This window comes from Neopelma chrysocephalum, unplaced genomic scaffold (genome assembly GCF_003984885.1).
Source record: "Neopelma chrysocephalum unplaced genomic scaffold, ASM398488v2 Primary Assembly neopelma1_76, whole genome shotgun sequence".
NCBI classification, from domain to species: Eukaryota; Metazoa; Chordata; class Aves; order Passeriformes; family Pipridae; genus Neopelma; species Neopelma chrysocephalum.
In genome coordinates this window covers 12,452,601-12,478,112 of record NW_020897737.1, presented here as the reverse complement: position 1 = coordinate 12,478,112, position 25,512 = coordinate 12,452,601, and the positions used below count along the sequence as shown (strand labels likewise).

At 39.3% G+C, this 25,512-nt stretch overlaps 1 protein-coding gene across 16 annotated transcripts in view; it reads right to left on the bottom strand.

The window, feature by feature from the left end:
- The window catches only part of KDM6A (lysine demethylase 6A), a 150,986-nt gene that overhangs the window by 71,912 nt on the left and 53,562 nt on the right, over window positions 1–25,512 (bottom strand). For all 16 annotated transcript variants that reach the window (XR_003535132.1, XR_003535135.1, XR_003535134.1 and 13 more), the window contains exon 5: window positions 4,412–4,470. Coding sequence is in view for 8 of the 16 variants with exons in the window: in XM_027689155.1 (XP_027544956.1) it covers window positions 4,412–4,470 (59 nt within the window). In the remaining 8 variants the exon portion in view is untranslated. The remainder of the gene's footprint in view (window positions 1–4,411; window positions 4,471–25,512) is intronic.

Sequence of the window (25,512 nt, the reverse complement as noted above, 5' to 3'; positions counted from 1 at the left end):
TGGTAAGAAACAACGTTGGCTGAGTCTACGAGAATTGATTAAAATCAAATAAGGATTTTTCTCCAAGAATGAGAGCATTTCTACCAACAGGCAGGAAAGGTTATCTAACACTCAGCAAAATGGGAAAACAGGACTGGAAAACAGGCACTATGAGGGATGAAGAGCACCTCTGGACTTTCATTTTACACAGCATTGCTACAGCAATTCAGGAAAAGTAAAAATGACATGAATCTTCATCTCTAAATCAAGACTTCCAGAATCAATACTGCAGCTATCTTCCCACCCACTAATCTATACAACAATGCCTACCATTATGAAAGTGAAGAAACCAGATGAATAATAATTAATAGATGATTATATTAAACATTTAGTGAACTCTCATAAGACTTTTATTGGATGGCTTTGCTTGAATAGACTGTGAATAAAATCAGCTTTGTACTAGGCAAAAGAATGTAATAAAAGAGCAACAATTTAACTGTTCAAAAGTTAACACTTTTGTACATTTCAAACAAAAACCATGAAAATCAGAGTGAGCCTACAAAATAAAAGAACCTAACATTATTCTAATATGCCGCTTGATGCAGCTGGAGTGAAACTTTCTTTTTCTTATTCTTACCCTCTTTCAATTTTCTGACCACCTATTCTAAGCCTCATGTCATTTAATGAAAGTGCTGTGAGCTATGATTGAGTAATTCCTATTTGAAAGTCATAACCATAGTTTGAACATACACAAAATGTACATACACAGCAGTACTCAGGCACTGCAGTTTATGAAATACTTTGACAGTCTTTAGCTACAACTCCTCTGCCCACAGGGCTGCAACAGTTGAATGGTGGAATATTTTGTGCAGCAAAGTCTTAGAACAGCAGCTGAGAGTAGGCTTTTTTTCCTATCATTAGCTGAGTTTTCATCAATCCAGTAAGTGGTTTGCTGTACAATCACAGAAAGACAACAAAAAGAAAGTTAACTTGATGTCAAGATCCAATTTTGAATCCGAGTTGGAGAGTCAGAAGCAGACATGGTGGTCCCAGATATTGTGATATCCAGACACTGAACGATGATGACAGTGCTTCTGCTTTGGCAAGGATCACTGCAGATGGGTCAAGAAGTTCCAGTCAGAAATGACCACTTTTCCTCAGGCAGTCTCCATCTTCAGCCATGATGGAGGTGAAAAAAAGGGTCTGGATCATCTCTTGCATCTTTATCTTTTTTCAGGGTCAATGCTAAAGGAGTGAGTTTTACACAATACTCAATTTTTACAGCTGATAAGGAAACCCTGGACTGAGGAGCCTCAGGGCAATGAGCCTAAAACGGGGCAGTAAGGGTGACTGATCTCAGCTTCCTGCAAGGTGTTTCTAAGGAATCCTGTGTCTTTCTCACACACATTGTCCAGCAATTTGCAAGGTGACAGTCACTGAAAACGCTGCAGGCTGGCCTTGGAGCACCACAGTTGGCACACTGGGATCCAGAGGCTGTTAAGTCTGTTCCAGGACACAAGAGTAGAGCTTGGACTCCATCCTTCCATCCTGATGGAAGCCAGTGTAAACCAGCAGATGACAGACCAGTCAGATGTAGAATCCTCACTGAGGTAAAGAAAAAATTTGGCATCCAAGCCACTACACCTGGATGCAGGTATTGCACAGAAACGAAGGGTAGCCTTGGATTAACTACTGAAATTCTTTTATGTTCAATCTAAAAGACAACTACAGAGGACATGAAATTATTCAAGTGCTGTGAATATCTCAGCTAACCCTATTCTACCTGTTGTCTAACAATAGTGAAAATCAGACAACCACTTTACTTACTGCTTGGTGGTAAATGGTGTAAAAGAAGAGAGTATCAAAATTTGAGATCTCTATTTTACTATACTCAATTCAATTTATGGAGCTATTCCCTTATGGCAAATCTTACTGTTATAATTGCATGGAATAGCTTTCTGTTGCAATGTTTGTATATGTGCTGAGAACATTCAGTACTTGTACAAACAGTCAAACAAAATGACCAACACAAAATGCTGTATCAGCCAGGATTTGTACTTAAGATAATGCTGTAAAGCTGCATTAGGATATAAATGAGTGTACAATATTGAATTACAGTGAATTGCATATGCGTCTTGGATCCAATCCAACACTTCTTTTTATGAAAGCTGGAAAACTTAAGAAATAATGTCAAAAATATGAACAAGATGTAAAGTTGACTTTATTCCCACTTGCTTTTTTATTATCCCTGTTTACATGAGATATGCAAAAACCTCAAGCACTTCCTCACCCCCTTCCTTTTAGGAGGACTATGTACTTGCTTCTCATTAAAATCTCTGAATATCTAAAGTGGTGTCAATAAAAAAAAATGGATGAAGCATGATAGCTTAAACCACCTTAAACAGCCTAGAGGTCTCCTCTACCTGCTTGAAATATAAAGATCCGTGTCCTATGAGCATAAATAGATGGAAAAAATGCAGCAGGAAATAAGGTAGTTTGACCAGCATTTCACTCTGAAAGAAGGAGGATTCTCCTTGCAAACTGCAAGAGACTTCTGAGGAGGATTAAGGTCTACCAAGAACATCCACTGTAAATGACTTGCTCTCATCTCCATGTTTATTGTGATTTTGTCACACCTAAACACCCAAAATCACACATCCCACTCTGCTTGCCCCAAAGAAAACAGAAGAAGGCACTCAAAGGGGTTAAAAATCAATATTGCACATAAAGGTGTAAGATTTTACCTACATTAGACTTTCTTCCTCTAAAAATTCTATCAAATACTTTAATGATACACAATTTTCTTAGTATCACACCATATGTAACTTTGTTGTATGAATGAAATGGCAAATATGATTATTCTACACAACCTTAACATAAGCTTTACGTGCAGTTATGCCAGTTAAGGCACCAGCTTATACTCATGTTCTCAACAACTTCACTTAAAGGCATGGAAGAAAAATCTAAATTAATTCAAAACTCTAATTTATTAATACTTAGGCCTCACAACCACCTGACTTTGCTGCTCCATCCGCTGTAAGGTGCTAAATAGCACAATCTGCTAATGGCAAAAGCCTGTGTTGAACAGGTGGTTATATGAAAGATTAACTACTCTAAATCTAAGTGCTTTGTGTTATTTAATTTTATCTACCACTTTCACAGTGCAAGTTGTAACAAGATCCACCTTGTAAGACCTTGTGCACAGAATACTTCTGAATGCCAAATGCTGAAGACAAGACTGCATAAGAAACAGAACAATCTGGAACTTGGTGAAATTCAACCAAGGCTGATCCCAATCTTAAACAGTGGATTCTCAGGTTTTCTGAAAACTTTTCTGTTCTTCTCTTGTTAATTAGAATGCAATTGAATTGCACGTCACATACAATACACAGCATTCATTTCACTGCTATCAATAAAGAAAGCAGTAAATTGCAAGATAAAAAAAAAAAAACCATGTTATGAGCTCATGACTTAACCAACCTATTTTAATTTGAGAAATAAAAGTTAACATGCATTTTCCTGAGGAAAGCAAAAATCTTTTTTCTTACAGATACATAAAAACAATTTACTGAGGGGTGGAGGGAGAAATCCTACCTCATTGCTCCAACCCATCACTGTCACTGTAACTGCAGTCATGCTTAGCTCAGTAAGACAATGAACCTTTCTAGTAACCAATCAAGTAGTAAAGTCACACTTACTGTACTAACAGTTTCCACACTGAGTGTAACAAAGCACTGATATCAACACTACACCCTTCTGACATTTTTGCAATGACACTGACTTCATTCCCTGCAGGAATAAATGAAAGTCTGAGGACCTTTCAGTAGAACTCCAGTGACTGAGTCCATTCTGTTTGCTGACAAGGCAGAACCAAAACCCCAACTGAAAACCAACCCTCGCCCCACACCCAGCAGCCCTGCTCAGTCCCCAAAGCCATGACAGAAATTACCACTCTTTAACTCTCAGTTTTTACATCAGTTTTAAACACTCTGACTCAAGTCTGGGTGTGCTGCTTCTCACGTCCAAAACTCTCCCCGATGTAAAAATTTCTGACTACCCAGTGAAATGAAAACAAGCCCATTTTCCCACTTCTTTTCCAAGATGAAAGTTTTTTGTAAACAGGCTTTCCAACATGCACAGGCTACAGACTGTTGATAACAACAATTCACAAAAGCCTGCTGAGTCATTCTGCTCCATCCCCTTTGCTGAAGCCTGTTACAGGGAGCTAAAATTCTCCTGTCAGTGCTTTCCCTTTTCAAGCAACTGCTGTGGCTGCCCCAAGTCAGGTATGTGACCCAGGACAGTTTCACCTGCAAACATCGTATCTATAATAAAACCAAAAATAAACTATGGCACACTCACACTGAACTGAAGGTGAAATACTCACACATCCACGAAACACCACAAAAACTATCAATTTATTCCAACTTACCATTGAAAGGCATTGTAATGGAAGTAGACCAAACCAAGGCCATATAAAAAGGCAGCATTCTGTAAAGGAAAGAAACAGTGTTTAAAACCCACATTAGACAACCATATGCTCTAAGATTCAGTTTCCAGTATTTTTTTCATCCTTTGACATTCTATTTCCATTATAAGATATATGTATTTAAAATTCACCTTGAACAGGAAGAACCAAAAAGAAGGAATGAAAAGATGGGTAGACATTAAAAAAAAGAAGTGATTCTCCACAATCACAAAAAAGGGGATATTTTTCGAGGAAAAGTAATAATAATATTCAAGTGCTTTTTCATCAGAGAAACCGATGTGCTCTGTTCTACTTGTCCAAAAGCAGGGAAGGAAATGATGAAGTGGAAATCTTTGGCAATTTAATATAATAATAATAATAATAATAATAATAATAAAAAATTTATTACCAAACACTATTTCATAGTCATAATAATTTATACTTACATAAAAGTAAACAAAGCTACACACTGTAATTTGTGTCTAATGTAGAACATTAATTAAATGAATCTGAAAATATGCTTAAGGAAATGTCACTTTTCTGAATACCAAAAAATACAGACCATCAGCTTCAAACCTATGACAATCATATTTCTTCATCATTAATCAAATTTCTATTTCCTATCTCCCTATTCTGCTGAAGGGAAGAAACAAACCAAAACAACAAAAAACATTCCCCTTCTGGAAACCCATTTTCCCTCCATTTTCTTTTCACAGAAACTGTGATTTACTTCTAAAGTGAAAACTAATGATTTTTAATGAATGTTTAACTATCCCATTCTATAAATAATTAATACATATTTCCTAAATTCTGAAAAATAAACAAATTGCTTTTTCTTTGCAAAGTTAGGCCACAGCACAGTTGTTTTCTATTTAGCAGAGCTAATCCATTATTTACAGGAGACAACATTGCACATGCTGCCTGTGACACATTTTTAGGCTTTTCTTATACATAATTCTGATTCTGAAAGAGCAGGTATAGATCCTAAAGCTGACACATGGATAAGAGCTGGAGTTTCCATTGTTGAAGATTGTACTTCAAGACAATCCCTCTTCCACTTGCACACACTTCTTCAACAGATCCGATTTATAAGCAATTCCACACAAATCCTAGTTTTGCCTTAAAACCAATCCAGATACCAAAGTTATAACCAAATTTCTCCTAAAACATAACTGGTAACCAGAAGACAACTCAAAGAGCAGCATTCATCAGAAACAGGACCTAATATGACAATTTCATTATCCTTCATTTGTGTCTTCTAAATGCAAATTAAAACCAGGGGAAATGCCAAAGATCCTTTCACGAATACAGCTGGATCATGGCTCCAGCAGTGGACAGCTTCCAACAAAATGCTGTGGTAGGACCAGATACTACGGCAATCAGAGCACTGGAACATGTGAACAGGACAAGTGGAGGGGGAAGTGCATAAACAATAGAGGATGACACTTTAATACTGCCATAAAACCACATTCCTGTTTAATTGAACAAAAACACAACACGGACATCATAAAGATAAAAGGTCTTCCACGTTTTTTCCACTTTCCCAGTGTGCTCTGGGAACAAGAGACGAGGTGGAAGGCAAGCTCAAAAGCTGAGCATATGTAATACCTTGATTTAAGTGTCATTTTAAATGAGGAAGTAAAATAGATTTTCACATGTGCAACATGGAAGCCTACAAAATACAGCACACCCCAGGAACCTTCACTGTGCTTGGGTCAGGCTCATTTGTAGAACAGAACTTAAAATTATCCAGTATCCCCCCTGACATCCCCCAATCTCAGTTCAGTCTAGATCACCATAAAGATTGAGAATAACAGTGATCACAAAAATCCTTCTTTGCCACACTGCAAAATTCAAACAAAAATATGCCAGACCACTAAAACCCCTTCAAACTGCAAAGAATTTAATTTCCATCACAATTTATAGTCCAAGCAAGTTACAGATTAAGGATTGTCTCCCTGATGATATTTTGATCCTAAGGGTTAATAGGAACCAACTTTCAAGGTACAAGAGAACCAAGATGCAGATGATTTGTCAAAATGTAATTTATGTATCAAGTTCACATAAAGCTTTCAGATGGACCTCATGCCACTAAAATACAAATAAACCATCACTGTCCTTCATTCTGTGACTGGTTTTCCCCACTCTTCTCTCACTCTCCTTTAGCCTTAAAAACCTTTTAGGACTCAAAAATATGTTAAGCTGCCACTGTCTTCTCAGTGAAAAACAGGGCAAGATTTACGAGTTCACCTCAAATGTATAGGTGCAAATTCTGAAATGTCAGTATGGATCATGAATTTATCTCTTCTGACACACTACACCACGTGTAACACCATTAGTGCTGCTTGTTCACAATATTAAGACCAATCTAATAAACTGAGATTGAAAAATGTATTTTAAACTGAGTTTGAACCTGGAACAGAACTTTCACAAGGACTGGAAGACACCCCAGTGTTCCAATGCATGGCAGTACTTTCTCACAAATAATTCAAGGAGAGAGACACACAAAGTTCATTACTTTTGCAGAATACCAAGTTCAACATGCAGACAAGTTCCTATTGGTAACAGCCAATATGAAAAGCTACAACAGCTTAATGCAGATCAGGACCAAGCAGGATCATTACATAAAATTTTCACCTACAAAATGTCCTTTTTCTTAAAACCATAAGAGTCTGTGACTCTGTTTACCACAACACAGCCTGCCTTAAGAAATCTGGTTTTGGTTGCCTCTGTTAGTTTTATTTGACAAGTTTCTCACAAAGAATATCCATTCCATGTGTTCCAGTAAGGATTACTCTTGTAATTTTGTCCCTGCTACAAACAGCTGGTGAGGTAGAATTTAAGCCAAGTTTTTTCCCTCCAAACATTTTTTTAGTGAGAAGTAGAGAACAAAATTATCTTATTACAATCCTTTGCTTGAATTTCTTGACAACCCACACATTTTCTGAAGACCTCATGCTAGCAAAACTCATTCTTTGGCTACTAACTTCTAGTTTAATTTTTATGTTATCAGATCTTTCTTTTCACTAAAATCTAGATTAAAAAAAAGATACAAACCAAAACAGACCGTGCTTCAAACCTGAAGTTGAATGTTTGGATTTTTTCATTCTACAGCCATGCAACTAAAAGCAGAGAAATCAGAAATGCTATTTCCAAGCTGGCATCATTCACATTTTCTATGAACTATCAAAAAATGTTAATATGTTTCATGCCAACCACTAGATGGCTCAAATACCTCTTTCCATTTTCCACGCTTATGCAATTTAACAAAATTGCCAAGCTTTTATTGTGCATTCTGCTACTTACACGCACTATTTAAGGCTGAACAACAGTTCAATTCTATTTTATAAACAGTGTGCCATATACATTTTTGTCGACAGGTAACTCAGAAGGCAAAAATACATCTCTATGTACCTTTTTAGGCAACTGATCTGAATAAGCATATTTGAGACTTTTGTCTGTTTTGAGCAATCAAGCAAAAAAAACCAATTAACCAAGGAGGAAGACTCCACCCATCTCACAGGCCTTCTATCAAACAACTGGTTCATAATCTCTTTGAAGCAGCAGATGGAAACAGATCTCCAACATTCCATGAGTTCTGTTCTCCAGGCATTTCAGGCCAAGTCCACACAAAGCCTTTTTCTCCATCTTTAAGGGTGCAGGCAGCACATCCAGCAGAAAGACACAGCCCAGCCCATCACATTGACACTTTATCTACAATAAACACAGGGCCAGAAAAATGCACCTGTCCCATCTAACAAGTGGCCACACTCACATTCAGATTACAGACACCCATCTTGGACTGACTCTATGAACGTATGGCTGCCACATCGGGGCCCAGATGTTCTCCACCAGTAACACATTTATCTGCCACAAGCAGTTGAGACCCTGTTACTGACTCCAAATTCTTGTTTTATAAACACAAGGCTTAACCAAGAAGTTATGCTTGCAAATGAAAATCTCTCCAGCAGGCACTCCTGGAGAGTACAAAAAGATGTTAAAGACTCAAAGCAGTCACAGGGCAGCATCCAGCCAGGGCCTTGCCATTTAAAAATGAAAAGGAACAGTTTTTGCCATAGTTCCATGGTAGTGCTGATTCAGAAACATTCCCAAACGCTGCCTCTCGTTTGTGCTGACACAAGCAGTTTTAGAGTACTACAGCCAACTGAATGACAGAACTGATCTGAGTTATTAATAACCAGATAAAAAGGATTATTTAACTGGATCGTTCTCCCAGGCAAGTTCACTGGTAGCCCCCCATAAACAACAGCATTAGCACAAGCAAAAGACTGGAACATAAGTAAAAGCTCTCTAAGCCTACACTGCTACAACCAAAATGCAAATCAAACCTACAGTGACTTTTCAAACACTACTGAAGCCTCCTAAGCTACATATCAATGTTTGACTTGAGAGAAAACAGCATCTATGGCTCAGCACAAGATGGATAAAAACATGAAATGCCATCACAGCCTCCTGTCAGCCTCCTTCATGCAGGTCCTTAACCAATGAGACACGTGGGCAAATACACCATTTCTTCTATCAATACAAGTAAATATCTCCAAGGGGGTGTCAGAGTTTGGTGCCAGGCTCTTTGCAGTGGTGCCCAGCGACAGGACAAGGAGCAACAGCCATAAACTAAAACACAAGAAGTTCCACCTCAACATGAGGAATAACTTTAAATTGAGGATGGCAGAGCACTGGAAGAGGCTGCCCAGGGAGGGTGTGGAGTCCTCCTCTCTGAAGACATTCCAAACCCACCTGGACACGTTCCTGAGTCACCTCCTCCAGGTGATCCTGCCTTGGGAGAGGGGGGGTTGGACTGGATGATCTCCAGAGGTCCCTTCCAACTCTAACAATTCCGTGATTCTTTGTGACTCTATGGGGAAGGGCCAGATGGTGGTAAAATAATTCATAGAATAATATGCCCTCGTTAAAAAGTTGGTAATATTTAGACAGAGATCAGTGTGTACCTCACCATACTACAAAATAAACAAAACAAGAGAAACAAAGTCCCCATGTAGTCAGTTAGTGGAAGTCTGAAAGAAAATTGTGGAAAAAAGATGGAGTTCAGCACCCTTAGGAGAGACCAGTGACTGTTTTTCACTTGCTTACTACTGACAGGAACCGGAGTCTTTGATGACATATTAACTCCAGCAAGGTCTGAGCCCTTTCCTGAGCTGCCCAAGTCCCAGTGGAACCCACAGCCCAGCCCATGTCACTGCAGGCTGCACGAGACACATGTGGGCAGGCGGCCACTGCTCCTCAAAAAACCCAACCAGGAAAACAAGGGTTTACAGTTTACGTCGCATCCTGTGGTCACAGGGTCTCTCGGCCACCTGTTCGGAGCAAAAGAACAGTTTTTGTGTTTCAATGTGTGAATATGTTTATTTCTTTACCGGGGAAAAACAAAGAAAGATGAAGTTTTGACACTGTGGTGCCTAATCCCTCCTCCTGACACTACTCAATATGTAGTAACAGCTCCCTGGAGAGTTTGTACAGCACAAAAAATTCCAATTGGGCTCCTGTGCACAAACAGCTCCACACCTTTGGGAGCTGACAGGCTCTAGGACAGAGAATGTAAGTGTTCAGGAAGGAGAGGGTTCAAATAAAATTTGTTTTCATTTGTACAAACATGAAGAAGAGAGCTACCTATCTACATGTTCTGCATGTTTCCATCACCTGCAGAAATACTCAGGTACCTGTGAGGGGAGTACTGCAGAGAAGTATCATCAGTTTTGCCTTCAAGGTCTTCAAGAAATATTATAGCACCTGAAAAATCATTAGGTGATCAGGATCTCTAAAATACAGCCATCTCTAACAGGCTTGCATGACCCCTCTTCTTGAGCAATAATCACAATAGTCAAAAATCTGTTACTGGGTGTGTGCCTGCATCCCAGCAGCCATGTGAAAGAAATTAATTCATAAAAACCATTATTCCTGTGACAAATATATTCTGACATATCTTGGGAAATAACTACAAAGTAATTCCACATTGTAATATCTTGGTAAATAACTACAAAGTAATTCCTCACTGTCTTTAAGATGATCTTTTCAGAGAGTAAGTATTGCCAAAATACACCTACTAGTTGTAGAACAAAACTGGCTAATCTTTCTTACTTCATAAAAAATACTTTCTTTTTTTTTTTCCTTTCACAGAAAAATTCTTAACAGAAGTGAAGCAGAAAAAAATGAAACTAATAAAAACCAAATAAACCAAAGTCCCACACCATCTACAAAGTTTAATTTTTTTCCCCCTTTGTAAGTGGTAGGTATCTCTTAAATTACTATACTCTCCTCCCCATCCTGCTCCCTTCTCATCTCCTCTTCAGGAAAGACAGTATGTTTGTCCACACCCTTTGCAACACCCCACCAGTGCTACAGTTCCACATTCCCTATAGCTCCCCCCTGATGGAAAACTACTCCAACTTCTCAGGAGCACTGCTGTCCCACCAAAACACTGCTATGGCCCCATTTTCACTCATGGACTAAAACACGCATGGCAAGACCTGCTTGAACAATCTGAAGTGGGAGCCTTGATCCAACACTGTCCCTCCAGTGGCTTTCCAGCACTATCTGCAGAAAAAGCTTCTTGTCACACAGCAAAGAACAGGGTACATGAAGAAAAGACTACAAGAAGATTATCAAAACCCACAAACAGCAACTAACTCGAGACATTAATAATTTCAAAACCCCCTGAGTAACACACTGTGCGATGCCCACTTTATAGGGAGAACTTTCATATGAAAGACAAAACGATAAAACAACAATAACTAACTCAAATCCTCTCCTTTAATGATGCAATCTGTGTAGTTTTGTAAACTGGGTATTTCCTTATCCATAAGCAAATTTAGGGCCTTGGCAAAAGGGATTAATGACCAACTACTGTACCTCCTCACATCTGTCACTCAGACAGACAGACAAGCAAATGTCTAAATTGTGATTGTTGCTACAGATATCTGACTTATGTTCCTTCCACTGAAGCTTATAAAATCTCACTTGATGTAAACATCTTCATTTTTCACTTGATACAAATATTTTCAATAATTTAAGCATTTTAAAGAGAAAACAATATTTTTCTCAAACGAATCAAGTGAGCAAAGGTGTTGTGCAATGCATAAAGACTAAATTCACTCTGACAGACATTTTATAGAGATGATTCACCTAATCAAATTTAATACTCTCCCTTCGGATTCCCTGCATGCTGTTAACAATCACAAAGTTTCTAATTTATTTTGTATGATACATGATTTAAAAAACAAAAAACCCCAAAACAATAAAACCCCAAAACAAACAAACAAACCCACTCACTCCAAACAGAAAGCCATATTTGAGACTGGATGCTTTGTAAGAAACCAATTTGCCTAATGTTTGCACAAAAAGAGATGATCTCTCTGGAGATCTTCTAGTCCAACCCTCTGCTCAACGAAGGGGCAACCAGAGCAAGTTTCCAAAGATGATGTCCAGTTGGGTTTTGACTGCCTCCAAGGACTGAAAAATGTGTGGCCCCACAAACTCTCAGGGCAGCCTTCTTCACTGTTTAATCACCTTCACACTCAATTAATTAATTAAACTTATTTTTGTGTGTTTAGAATTAATTTCGTGTTTTCTCTTTGTGCCTGCTGCCTTTCCTTGTTTCACCAGGCACCACCAAGAACACTCCGGCTCTATCTGTGCAGCTGGATAAGATGCACCTGAGCCTTCTCCAGGCTGAACAGCCCCAGCTCTCTCAGCCTCCGCCCCCTGGTACAACAGATATTCCAAGCCCTTACTCAGTCCTATGGGCCCATGGACTTGCTGCAGTCTCTCAGGAGCCAGCACTGGAGCCAGCACTCCACACACATCTCACCCAAGCTCAGCAGAGAGGAAAGATCACCCCCCCCAACCTGATGGGGATGCTGTGCCTTACGCAGCCCAGGATGCCACTGGCTCAGAGTCAACTCCTTCACCAGGACACCCCAGGCCTTTCCTGCAGAGCTGCTTTCCAGCCTGTCAGCCCCCAGTCTGCACTGGTGCACTGCGTTGTTCCTCCTCAGACACAGGACTCGGCCTCTGTCGAACACCATGAGGCTCCTGTAGGCTGTTTAGCTCCCTCTGAACAGCAGCTCAACTATGCTCTCTCTTCCTAGTTTTGTATTCTCTGCAAACCTGTTGAAGGTGAACTCTACCCCATAACACAGGTCATTAACCCAAGATGACAAAGAGCACTGGCCCCACTACCAACCCATGTGGGGTAAACCACTGGTGTGGCTGGTCTCCAGCTGGACTTTGTGTTGCTGTCCTGGTTCTGGCTGGGATAGAGTTTATTTTCTTCTTAGTAGCTTGGCTTAGTGCTGTGCTTTGGATTCAGGATGGGAATAATGTTGATAACACACGGATGTTTTAGTTGTTGCTGAGTGGTTCTCACCCCAAACCAAAGACTTTTCAGCTTCCCATGCTATGACAGGGAGAAGCTGCACAAGAAGCTGGGAGGGCACACGGCCAAGACAAGTGATCCAAACTGGGCAAAGGGATAACCCATACCATAGAAAGTCATGTCCAGGACACAAACACAGGGGAGCTGGCCAGAAGTGGCTGATCACTGCTCAGAGACAGGCTGGCATTGGTCACTGGGTGGTGAGCAACTGTATTGTGCATCACTTGTTTTTCTTGGGTTTTAACTTTCCTTTTTATTACAACTATTACTACTGTTATTACAAGTATTATCAAAAGTATTATTATGTGGGTTTTTTTCCACTTATTAAACTGCTTTTATATCATCCCACAAGGTTGTTCTCTTCTTTTTTTCCTCCTGATCCTCCCCCATATCCCACCAGCTGGGAAAAGGGGGAGTGAGCAAGTGGCTGTGTGGTACTTAGTTGATGTGTGGGATTAGACCATGACAGATGCTGATCACAATCCTCTCAACCCAGGTGAGCCAGTTTTCAACCTACCCCACTGATCACTCATCCAATCTGTATTTCATCAGTTTATGACCATATTATGTGAAACAGTGTGGAAAGCCTTACTAAAGTAAACACAAACAATATCCACGGCTCTCACCCCCTCTACCAAGCTACTCATTGTGTTGCAAATGGGTATCAGGTTCATCAAACATTATTTCTCCTTCATAAATTCATAGTGATGACTTCCCGCCCTGAGCGAGCTTGGAAACAAGCTGCCAAGGATAATGTGCTCTATCACCTTCATGAAGATGGAGGTGAAGCTGACTGGCCCGCTGTTCCCTGGGTCCTCGTTCTTGTCCCTCTTGGAGACAGGAGTGACGTTTCCTTTCTTCCAGGCCTCAGGAATGCTCCCATCCCCACAACCTTTCTAGGATAACTGAGAGTAGTTTCATAGTGACACAGATGAGCTCCCTCAGCACTCATTGTTGCATTCCATCAGGTCCTGTGGACTTGCAGATATCCCATCTGTTTAAATGTTCCCAAACTTGATCCTCCTCTATTGGGAGCAAGTATTCCTGAGTCTAGACTTGCACACTGGTCTCAAGGGTCTTGGAATCCTGAAGGTGAGTCCTACCAGTAAAGACCAAGGTGAAGAAGGCTAATATTAAGTACCTCAGTGTTCTCCATTTCCTTTGTTACCTGCCTCATTCAGCAGCAGACTCACATATTCTTTCATCTTCCTTTTGCTGCTGGTACACTTGCAGAAACTCTCTTGTTGCCCTTCCCGTCCCTCAGCACATTCACCTCTATGTGGGCTTTGTCCTTCCTTTTGTGATCCCTGAACGCTTGGATGATGTCTCCATATTCCTCCAGTGTCATCTACCTTTGCTTCTTCCTCCTGTATGCTTTTTATGCCTGAGTTTTTTCAGAAGCATTGTGTTCATCTGTGCACAATTCTTTTCCTTTTAATGTAACGTCCTGCAAGCCAGGGTGGACTGTTCTGGAGCTCAGAGAAAGTTACTCTCCAAAATTAGCATCCCCTCTCGTGAGTACCTCTCCAGGGCCATGTCCAAGGAATTCTTCCAAGCTGATCCCTAAGCAAACCAAGGTCTCTTCTCCTAAGTGTGAAGTTTTGATTCTCCCATTTGCCTTGTTTCTTTGTCCCAGGATTGTGGACTCCACCATCTCACAGCCCCAGCAGCCAATGTTGCCTCACAACCAGTTCTTCGTGAGCGCAAACAGGAGATGAGCCTGAGCTGTCCCACTGCACCTCTGGGATCCCAGTGAGACCACAGCCCTGCAATTGCATATGGATTTCCAACTCTTCCTGTATTTGTGCCCATGCTGCATCCATTCGTGTACAAGCACTTCAGAGAGGCACCCAATCCTGTGAATTCCCAGAGATTCCCCCATAACAGTGTCCTGTAGGCTCTTCCTAATTTTATTCATACCCTTCAGGTGGGGCTCAAACATTGATTAGCACAAGCAAATTAAGCACAGAGCAGTTCTTCTCAACCCCTGTTTTTCTTTGACAAGTACTGCTCTTATTTCATACTTATTCGAGGATTTGGCTTCTCTCTTTCCCCACCCAGATATGCTGAGCTGACAAAAACTATTAGATCTCTTCAAAAATATTTTCAATAAAAGCACAGAAACTAATGTCAGTCATGTATACATCCAAACATCACTGAAACATCTTTTTTGCAAGATGACATTTGGGCAGTTTATTGAAGTGTTTTATTCTCTTTTATAATGGCAAACGATCATCATTATCTATACCTATCATCTTTATAACATTTTATGAAGTAGAGCTACTAGTATGGAATTTTCTGTCCTTGATTCACCATTTTTCTAACCCTTTCCAGCAAAGATAGGAATCCCACTGAGTTGACAAGTAGCCCCATTATTTCCCTGTCAGTTCTCACTGCTGGAGAATCACCAGTGTTGGAAAAAAGCCTTACTATCATTAATTACACAGCTGTTCTACCTGCAGCACTCCACAGAAAAGGGGAGTGGACAAGCTGAACACACTAAGGCATGAATGACTATAAAGAGATTCAAATACACACAAACAAAGCAGTAAAAACAAAGGAAAACAGTCAGAAAAATTAAGTGGCAAAACTCTCTACGGTTGTTCCCCTCGAATCTTAAGCCACATTGTGCCAGGTAGTTCCAGCTGAATCTGGAACTCTGCTTAATGGAAAAATTTAAAGCTTAATTTTTAACCAAGTCCCCTAAGAATGCTGTTGCTGCTTTTATGTTGGTTTTTTTCTAGCTGAGTAACTCTTGAACCTATTAGCTGCCTTCAAATGAATTTTAGAGAAAGCGAGGCAGCTCAAAGATTAAAAACTTGAGGAATGTCACTGAAAATACCTGTTGGATAGAAAAAAGAGTCCCCAAACCAAAGCCTACTTTCAGAAAGCATACACAGCTTAATTACTCTCTCCTCTTTGGGAAGAGACACTTAGCCCATTAGCATAGCTTTAAATCAAGCATGTGCTTTTCCTGCTCAGAGGGAACAAGATGTCATTCAGGATGCTGCACTAGGAAAACTACAGGAATTTCAGTTTGTGTGTGCTTAAGTGGGAGAAGAAAGGACAGGAGGTGTGAAAGGACAACAGACATCAGCTCGTCATTGCCCAGGCTTCATTAGCTCCAGCATAAAAACAGTTTGTTCTGCAAACTGAACAAAATCCCACATTTGGAACAAAATTTCGAGTATCAAGTTTGGGAAAAAAACCCTCACGGACTGCTTTAATTTTTACATGATTTTTATACTAGTCAGTAACATCTGAAAATCGAAAATGTTATTGGAGAGCATATTTTGGTATATACTTTATGTATTCCTATAAATATATCAAAAACTAAAACAAGATTATGTCATTTTTAAAGGGTTTTTTTTAAGTAGTGAAATGTAAGATCATTGATTAATGGTTGCTAGTTAGGGATCAATCAATTATTACTGAAAATGATTGTCCAATTAAGACTGTAGTTGGTTAAGTAGTGATCACTAATTGGTGTTCTAATTGGTGATTTGCTGTTTTATTTGTTGGAATGTACAAATACTTCAAATGGGATCCAAGAGCCAAGGCAGCAGGCCCACATGACAGGCAGCTGGGGGAGCAGACAGGATGGCCCACAGCCAAGAGCAGAGCAAAGCAGCTGGGCAGCCCACCAACCATTCCCACAGAGCACTGCAATTCCATCAAATCATCATTTCTTAACAGAAAACTGCACATCAGTAATTTTTCAGCCCACTCTGGGAATATATATGCTAGTGAATTTAAGGGCCTTCTATTTCTAAAAGCAAAGCAAACCAAGAAAAAAAAATACAAGTCAAATGACAGGACACTTCTTTCACTGTCCCCATCTCTGCTCATTCTGCACTGCTCTACTTTGCTCTCTCTTCATCTGCTGCAGAGCCCAGCTTGCTTTCCCTCACTAATCCCTCTTCTTCTTACCATTATACCACTGCTGCTCTACCTGAATTTACTTAATTGCTTCTGTCAACAGTTTTAACTTCTGACAAATTGACTCTGAAAAACTGCACAACACCACAACCGTCTTGGATCAGGAACCGAAACATTTTTAAATCCACTAGTTTTTCTTCAGTTCTAACTATTACCTTACCTTACTAGGAAAGGTAAGAAACCTCTGAAAGTTGGTAATTCAGAAGTCTTTCCTCTGGGGCAGTTTATTCCTAAACTCTGTTGCTTATACACTCAGGTGACAGCTTGAAGGATGGGGGAAGAGAGGACCAGAGGGCAAATTAACCAACACCATCATATAGGGATTTGTTCCTCCTCTGTTAATTTGACATCCTTTTGCAAGACTCCAGGGAGCTCTTATTTAAAGATACCTTGCCAAGCTCGAGTTCCACAAATTAATTTTACATTATAATTGCTGCTCCTCAGTGTGAGGGGATACCCCCTTCATCCTGCAAAAGTCAGCAGAATCCCTCTCTAACCCTCTAATGGGTAAGTGTTGGCTCACCCTCCCTCCTGTCTGTCTCCTCTGCAAACAGTTCTTGGATATGATTTTATCATTTATCTGAAATTTCATTCTGCTGTTCTGTGTCTGAGAGGAGGGTGATTAGATTCCAGTAAAATGTCACGTTAAACTATATTTATCTTTTACATAAGACCGTGCTTTCCAGTACAGGCTTCTATATTGTTCTTTATTACACTAAATACTGTTTGGGCTTCTAAATTTTGTCTTCACATTCTCTACTTCTTCTGATACTCACCTCAGTTTCCTAAACACCAGGTACATAAGATGGTGATACAACTTGTTTCAAATACTACTGTTTAAAAATCTCGACATGCCATATGAAGTTCCACTTGCCATCTCAATTCTCCAAAATCTTTTTCTGTACTTCTAAATTTGAACCATTCAACATGCAAAATTTATCTCCTATTTTAGAATATCAATATTCACTTTCACACCCAATCATCAAAACCATTCAACCATAAAATAATTAAATATTTCATACCAGCCCCCACAGTTACAACTTTTCCATGACACTGTCTAATATACACCAATTTACATTTATTTTCCCAGATCAAAGATGTGGGGGCTTCCCCCCCCCTCGCAATTAACAAATTTTTTATACTTGGGAGAACATTAAAGACTCCTTAAACATATATGCTGTATGTTACCTCCCATCTTTTCTGAACATGTGACTGCTCTCCAGTGTAATCTGAATCTCTCTACCTTCTTATTGAAAGTAACATTTTCAAAAAAGACTTTACAGTTTTTTTCATATTTTCTTTTAAGGTCCAGTTATCCATTATAATGGAATTTCTTTAATTGCAGATACCAGAGATTAAGTAAATCACACTCCCAGAAAGACAGAGATACTTCCAGGGCATGAAGACAAATGATGTGGATGGCTTCATAAACCTGGGATCATCACCTTGTGGTCACCTAGCAGATCTCAAAATGGGCAGGCACAAATATAGCACCTTAAAATTATCAGTACTCTTTACAGTACTTTGCTTAACAAAAGAGGAAATGTGTCTCTTAAATGTACAAGAGAATGAGCACCAGTATGGGGAGATTATGGGAATTAATTAAGGGTACTTGGGTACTGCTCTGCTAGGAAGAACTCCCAATTTAAAATACAAAAAATTTACTCCTTGGGAGACCACAGCCATTGAAAGCCTGTTCTGACAGATAGGGAAATGGCAGGTAGGGAGTCTAAAAAAGGTCTCTTCATGATCAGGGAAAAGAAGAGAATATGAGCTCATTCTCTGGAAGGTCCAATTTGTGCTTGATGTCTTGTGGAAGCGTTTAAAGTAAGAAGTTCTGTGCAACACTTCTCTCTTTTTAACACGTTTTCAGCATTACATTTGATCCTGTTCTTAAACTCAAGCACATCCACCTTAGGATGTGCTTTAAGAAGTCCAGGCTATATCTGATTGTTTAATGGATAATTAAATATCTGATTCCGTATCATCAGATATATGGTACTTCTCAATTTCTCTTAACACTTCACAGAATGGTAGCTATGCCTCTCAACCATTTCTTTAAACCTGTGTAATGCCTTCACTGTGTGTCTGACCTCTCATCATTACTTTTCAGGCCTAAAATTCAGATTCTCTTCAGTAAAACAAAGAGAAAACTCAGGTTAACAACCCGTTTCAGCCCTCCCCAAACCCCCTGGAGAACTCTGCTGCCTGTCAAAGGCGTCAAATAGAAAATATACTACTTTATTTACTTGCATTTAAGTGAAGTGGGAGTTTCCATATCCAGGATTTTGAGTCACTGGGCTTTATGAGATCCATGACTTTCTTACATACAACACCCACCCGTCATTCTCTGTTTCTGGAAGCAAAGCCTACCAAAGTGCCTCAGGAGAAGACAAACACTTGTGGATTTAGAGGGGTTTGAAAACCCAGACCTTTTCATCTCACACTTGAATGACACAGCAGAGACAAGAAACTTTGTTCCACTTAAGTAGAGCTGTTTGTTTACATGGCAGCTCACATTCTTCCTCCTAAGTACAAAACTGTCGACCACCTTTTCACGGCCAGAACAGACAAGTCACCATGGAAGGGAGCACTGAGTGCTTCCAGACATTGCCCCAACACCTCAGTGACTCCCTGTGCTCCAGCCACATGACAAAGCAAAGTCCTACTTCTGGCACTCGCTCCCTGGACTTCAATCACCCAAACATCTCAAAACACACAGAATATCTCCACCTTCGTATGTACTAAAAATACACAACCAGAAAAAAAAAGAAAAATCAAGTTTTAGAGGGGTTAGTTAACAAGGAACACAGAAAGATGCCACATAAATTTGGAGTTACACGTCTAGCAAAATGCTATAATTAGCAAAACCATTGAATGGTAGCATTTAAGAAAATCCAAAAGTACCAGTTGTGTTCCTTTAGAGCCATTTTTATTTTGTACTATTTTTCCAATCAACACTTAATATTCATACTCAGTTCAAGACAAGTTGCCTTCCTGTGGCTGCACTCATCTGGGCTTGTCTTGACAAGTGACATTTGTCATCTCTTCACTTCAGTTTTCTCTTGACTGAAAGCCCAGGTCAGAAAAAATCACCAGCAAGCAGCACCAACAGGTTCTCTTCCTAAAAAAGCCAGTATTACAGTCATCGTGACCCAGGAGAGACTCCCAAGGAATCTGGTTGACAATAAGGCACAGGGAGGAAAGTTTAAGAAAGAAAAAGGGTTGACATTCCTCTGAGAGACACCCTGAGTGAAATGGAAGTGCCTTCAAGACAAGCTTTTCTTCAGAAGTTACTCACAGCTTTTAGACAGACAGAGGGCTCTCTCTGCCTAGATTTTGAGACCAGAAACAGAACGGAGACAGGGTTATAACGCTCCATTATGAACTAGATGGATGATTTCATTTACGTTATTGTATTTTTATGGATTTCAGAGGGAGTGAACACAGTAATATATACTGAAATTCTTGAATTCTTGTGTAGCTTCACTGAGTAATTCTGCTCTAGACAACACCCAGTGAGGGCATTTCATCAGCAAATCATCCTTGCTGTCCAAAAGGTAAAGACCATGCCACTAAATGGAAATATAACTCCCAGGAGGTGATCCTGGAGGGAGGGGACAGCTATTGTACAATTCAGAAGTAACATGGAACTCTTCAAATGCTGCTGTTAAAGTGACATTTCAGTATAACTTAATTCACTTTTCAACCACTATTTTAAGCCTTCCCCTCCCAAGAATACCCTCCCCAAGCTCCAGTGATTTGTGCTTCAGAGGTTTCCAAAGCCAGACAAAATGTCTTCTTATTTAATTGCTCTTAATGGATTTTCTTCCCTGAATTTGTTCAGCTGCATTCTGAAACCATTAAAACACTGCAAGTCCGCAGCATTCTGAAAAACTAATGTAACTTTCCATACAATCAGTGACACAAAATCTTCTGGAAGATGCAGTTTAAGCATGAATTTCCTGCAGTAGTTGACAACAGAATAGAAAACATAGAAATGGAATTATCAGCACTAGCCTCGTATAAAGAAATTCTCCCATCTCTGTCACCACTACAGGTTTTCCTCCCTTAGCTATAATGAAGATGTTTCAGAATGATAATCAGTTTATCACCTCCTTTCCAAAACTGCACATATGACTGAAAACCATCTCCCCTTCTACCATGTTTACCAGGATTGGAATTGGAATTTTCAGCTTACTTGTTTTCAGAAAAAGTTCACAAAGTTCTGATTATATCATTAAGATACCAGGGAACGGAACTGTGTCTGATCCCAATAATCAGAGTCAGGTAGGTAAATACATGAAATGGATCCCAATATTCTCTGGGAAGGGAGAGAAACAATACCTGAAATATTTTTAGAAAACTCATTAGACAGCATCAGTGCAGTTATGATGCCTGGTAATATAGCTTTATTGCTGTTTTACTGATGACCCTGTGAATTCCAAAAAAAAGAAGTGGAAACAATGAGAAAAACAGTAAGTAAAACTTAAACTGGCCAATAAGAAAAACAGTAAGTAAAACCTAATCCAGAAAGAAAGACTGAGAAAAAAACCAGGAAAAATAGCTATATTTATTTTGGCTGGTAATACCAGGCAAAATTTAGTTAAGAAACTTCTGGCCTTGCAGAACAAAGACTAAGCTGGCAAAGAAAAAAACACAGTAAGAGATCTGTAACTGACTGTTATTTCTCCCATATGTGAGATGTTGTATCTCTCATCAATCCCACTCCTAAACAACATGAGAAAAATGACACAGTAAGAGGAAGAGTAGTTCTAAGCTATCCCTCAGAAGCTGGAAGAGACACTTTGTACAAAACAAGGCTGCACAGGGACTCAGGAAATAGTGCTGAATAACTTGAATAGAGCAGCCCAGAAAAGTGGCTGAGGGTGAAAAGCTTTTGTCTTCCGAGGTTCCTCCAAATGCTGGTAAAACCCCATCTACTTACTACAAACCTGCTGCACAGAAACAGATGATCAGCTACAGGCTTTTTAGGTATCTGCAGACCTTCTGAGCCAATGTCTAGAAATACTTTCGCTTGAAATTACCTGAACTCAGAGGCTGTGCTTGGTTGCTGTTGGTTTTCTTTAGCATTTGAGTGGCCAGTACTTTTTCAGCATCTGGCCCTCCCTACGTGGAGAGCACTCCGTGTTTCGGCACTGACCCCACTTGGTGCACTCCATGCAGACAAGCAGACACCAGAGACCACTTCTTGCTGCACCTTTATGCAGGTAAAAGTGAGAAGCAGAACTGATCTCTGTTTCTCCTCTAAACACTCATCCTTATAAGGCTGCTGCAGAGAGCAGAGCGCGATCGTGCTCAAACAATAACCTGAAAACATTTTAAATTATTTGCCTTTCCTTAAAAGCATGAACTGAACTGCCTCACATAAGCTACTCGTAGGCTCTTTAAAAAAGAGACCCCAAGTTCTGTCTCCCCATCTTCCCACCTGCTCCCTTTCCATCTATTTGTACGAGATCCAGCCACATTCCACCAGTCCTCCTCCCCCACCCACCTCCACCACATGGAAGAGGTTGGATCTGTATCCCTCAGAAAAGGAGGAAGCGATGCAGCTCAATACTTTAATTAGGTACATGCCTGAAAGAGTATTTAAAAAACTAGAACTGAAATGCCAGTCGTGGAGAGAGCAAACTCAAAAACTCAATATTTGCAAAATAAAGTAATTCTTTGTTTCTAAAACTCAGCAAATATTTCATCTTTTCAAAGAACGAACCTCAGAATGTGAAAGATTAATTTCTGAAGAAAAGCTGCCAATTAATGAGCCACAGTATCTACACAGAGATCAAACAGGACTCTACAAACTAGAAAAATAGGGTGGTGTGTTTTGTCTTAACCCTTCACAGGAATGAGCAATCACATGGGGTATGAAGTGACTGTACCATTCCTGGGGTTTCTGCAAACAAGAGGCTACTTTTGAAAAAGTGTCACATACATTGTTAATGTAGTTGTTTATATTTAGAAAAAGAAACATTTGGTCATTCAGTGTTATCAATATTCAAACATTATTCCTGCCTGCTGAAGACGTGTCCTCCATTTGAGCCAGAGCTGTTCTACTCAGCTAAATGTGCCTCTCTCCCAGCAAACTGAATTGATGGGTTTCTCCACTGCCACACTCCAGCATGTCTAATATTTCAGCATCCTGAATCCTCATCCCAGGGACTGAAGCAAGGCAGCATGCTATTATTCTAAATACTAGTAGATGAACGATGACAGGTTTTTATTCTGCACGAAGGAAACTTCTGCAGCAGGAAAATTCAACATGCATAAAAAGCTTTTCTGAGGAGACTTTTCCATCAGTCCTGATGATACTTATGTTGTTTCCACTCAAGATTGTTTGGACTTATAGACAGAGATTACACACATACAGGGGGACAAGAAAAGCTTTCCTGCTGAATTTCCAGGGTGAAGCACTACTATTACAAAACGTTATGAACATTGTTTGGAAACTGATGCCATGTCCAGGGTGAGGGGGGGAGTGTTTCTATCTTGTCTCTTCCTTCTCCTGACCAACTGTCAGGAGCACAACTGTCCTCTTTTACCATTAACATTCTGAGTATATTACATATACATAATATATTGTGTATATGTAATATAATATATATTACATATTTATATTTCAATACATAATATTACATATTATATTTGTCAGAGTTCTGAGTTCCTATAAATCCACTGATTAAAACCGATGAATGGCTTAATGAATGAATATAACTGAAAAAAAAATCAGGACTGCAGACACTGAAATAATTTTTTTCCTAATTTAGTACAAATGTAAAATATTCCTAATCAAACAGGAACCCACATGCTCCCTAAAAAGATCTAATGCTGTTGTGACCCAAACAGGTAGTTTATATGTGCAGAGAGGGATTCCTTTGTTTTGTGTGATGACAACTAACAGAGACATAAAAAAGATGTAAATCTGTCGAATTCATCGTGAGGTCAAAGGCAACATGTCAAAATTTATTAATTAAAATTGCCTGGCTCATTCTTTTTAAGATTTTACACCTACTCTTGATTCCTTTCAAGGAGAAGAAGCACACCCTCCTGTCGTAATGTCATTAGCTAAATCATCTAATAAGAGAGTTAGTTATTAGATCCATGTACAATTTTCCTGTACAGAAAATTGGACATGCTGCATTATTTGTCTGCATTAACAAGAGTAAAAAACATTGTCTGCTTCTTTCTCTGTCATGGGACTGTGACTACCTAAAAATTCTGTGTTTTAGTGACAGAGGGACAGAATTTTAGACACACACGCAACCAACCCTCCCCAGAATACACAAAACCTAAATGTGTAATTCCTAAGATTTATTACCCTTCAAGAAATATCTGGATAAGTGTATATTCTGTTCTAAACTAGAGATCAGTTATGTTTTACTCTAATTGAACAGCAGGAAATAACAACACATTTTCTTCTTAATCTTTCTATGTAGCATTCATTTAACAACATGTTTTGAAAAAACCCCAATGTATACTTCCTTTAACTTGTCTACTTTGCTGACTTACAAGAAATTACATTTATTTTTAGCATCCAATATTAAAAGATCTTCTTTTGAAACCCAAATACAGTTATTAATTTGCTCTATTTTTTGTGCATTTTATAGATGACCAGGTGTTATTGGTAACACAATCATCGTTACCTTTCCAGTATTCCCGAGTTTCCCTTTATTTATTAATAATTTTCTCTGAAATATTTTGAAAGCATACACATAATTCTTTTACTCTTAGGAGACAGAATTCCAGTCTTCATAAACACAGTTTGCATTTAAAAATACCAATTTTTTCACATCACAGAGCAATCACAATGATCACACCCAGGGATGCTGAAATAACCCCATTTACAGTGTTACCAAAGCTACCAAGCATTCCAATACAGAAAAGAGATCAATTCATAGATTTAGCCCTTCACTTTAGCATCTTTATACTCCAAATTTCTCTTGGGTCTTGTTCTTTTAACAACTCTTCTATCTTTTCAAATATCTTCTCACATGGGATTTCTATCCACCATGACATACTAAAGGCACAAATTCATGATCCAAACATATCAATAACCTTTAAAAAATCTTTAGAATTACCTTTGCTGACGCTGTATCTGCATTTTGTTTTTCCCCACTCTTTGTTTTGCCAGTGTATCTCAGGATCAAAGAGAAAAGTTTTCACCAGCAGAATTACTCTTACCCACTGCACCCCCAAAAACTTAATATTATGTTAAATATGCTCTCATGTATCTTTCATCAGCAGTTCAATAAAAGACTTTATGCACTTGCTAGATCCTTTGTTACTGTAAACCCCTTTATTTTGTGACAGAAAGTTGTTAAATTATCACCAGCTGCACAAACAGCTACATACATTAAAATTCTTTGTTGTTTCATTACAAAGAGTGGAGTGGGGTCTCCAGCAAGGTCAGGACACAAAGTTCATTTTTATCAGCTGAAGCCCTGCTATTGTAATTTCCTCAAATCTAAAGATCCCAAATTTTTATTATCTACTCATCTGGCTCCCCAAGTGATCCTCAGTGCTTCATACTCTACCTTCTTCCTTTCTCAAAACAGAGGACATCCAGGTCCTTTGATGGAGAAGGATACTGTGCTCCTCACCTGAACAGTTACTGTCTTCCTTGGATTTCTTTTTTTTTTTTTTTTAAATCTCTCCCACCACGCCTGGTGAATTTATGACACAGAGGTTGCTGTTC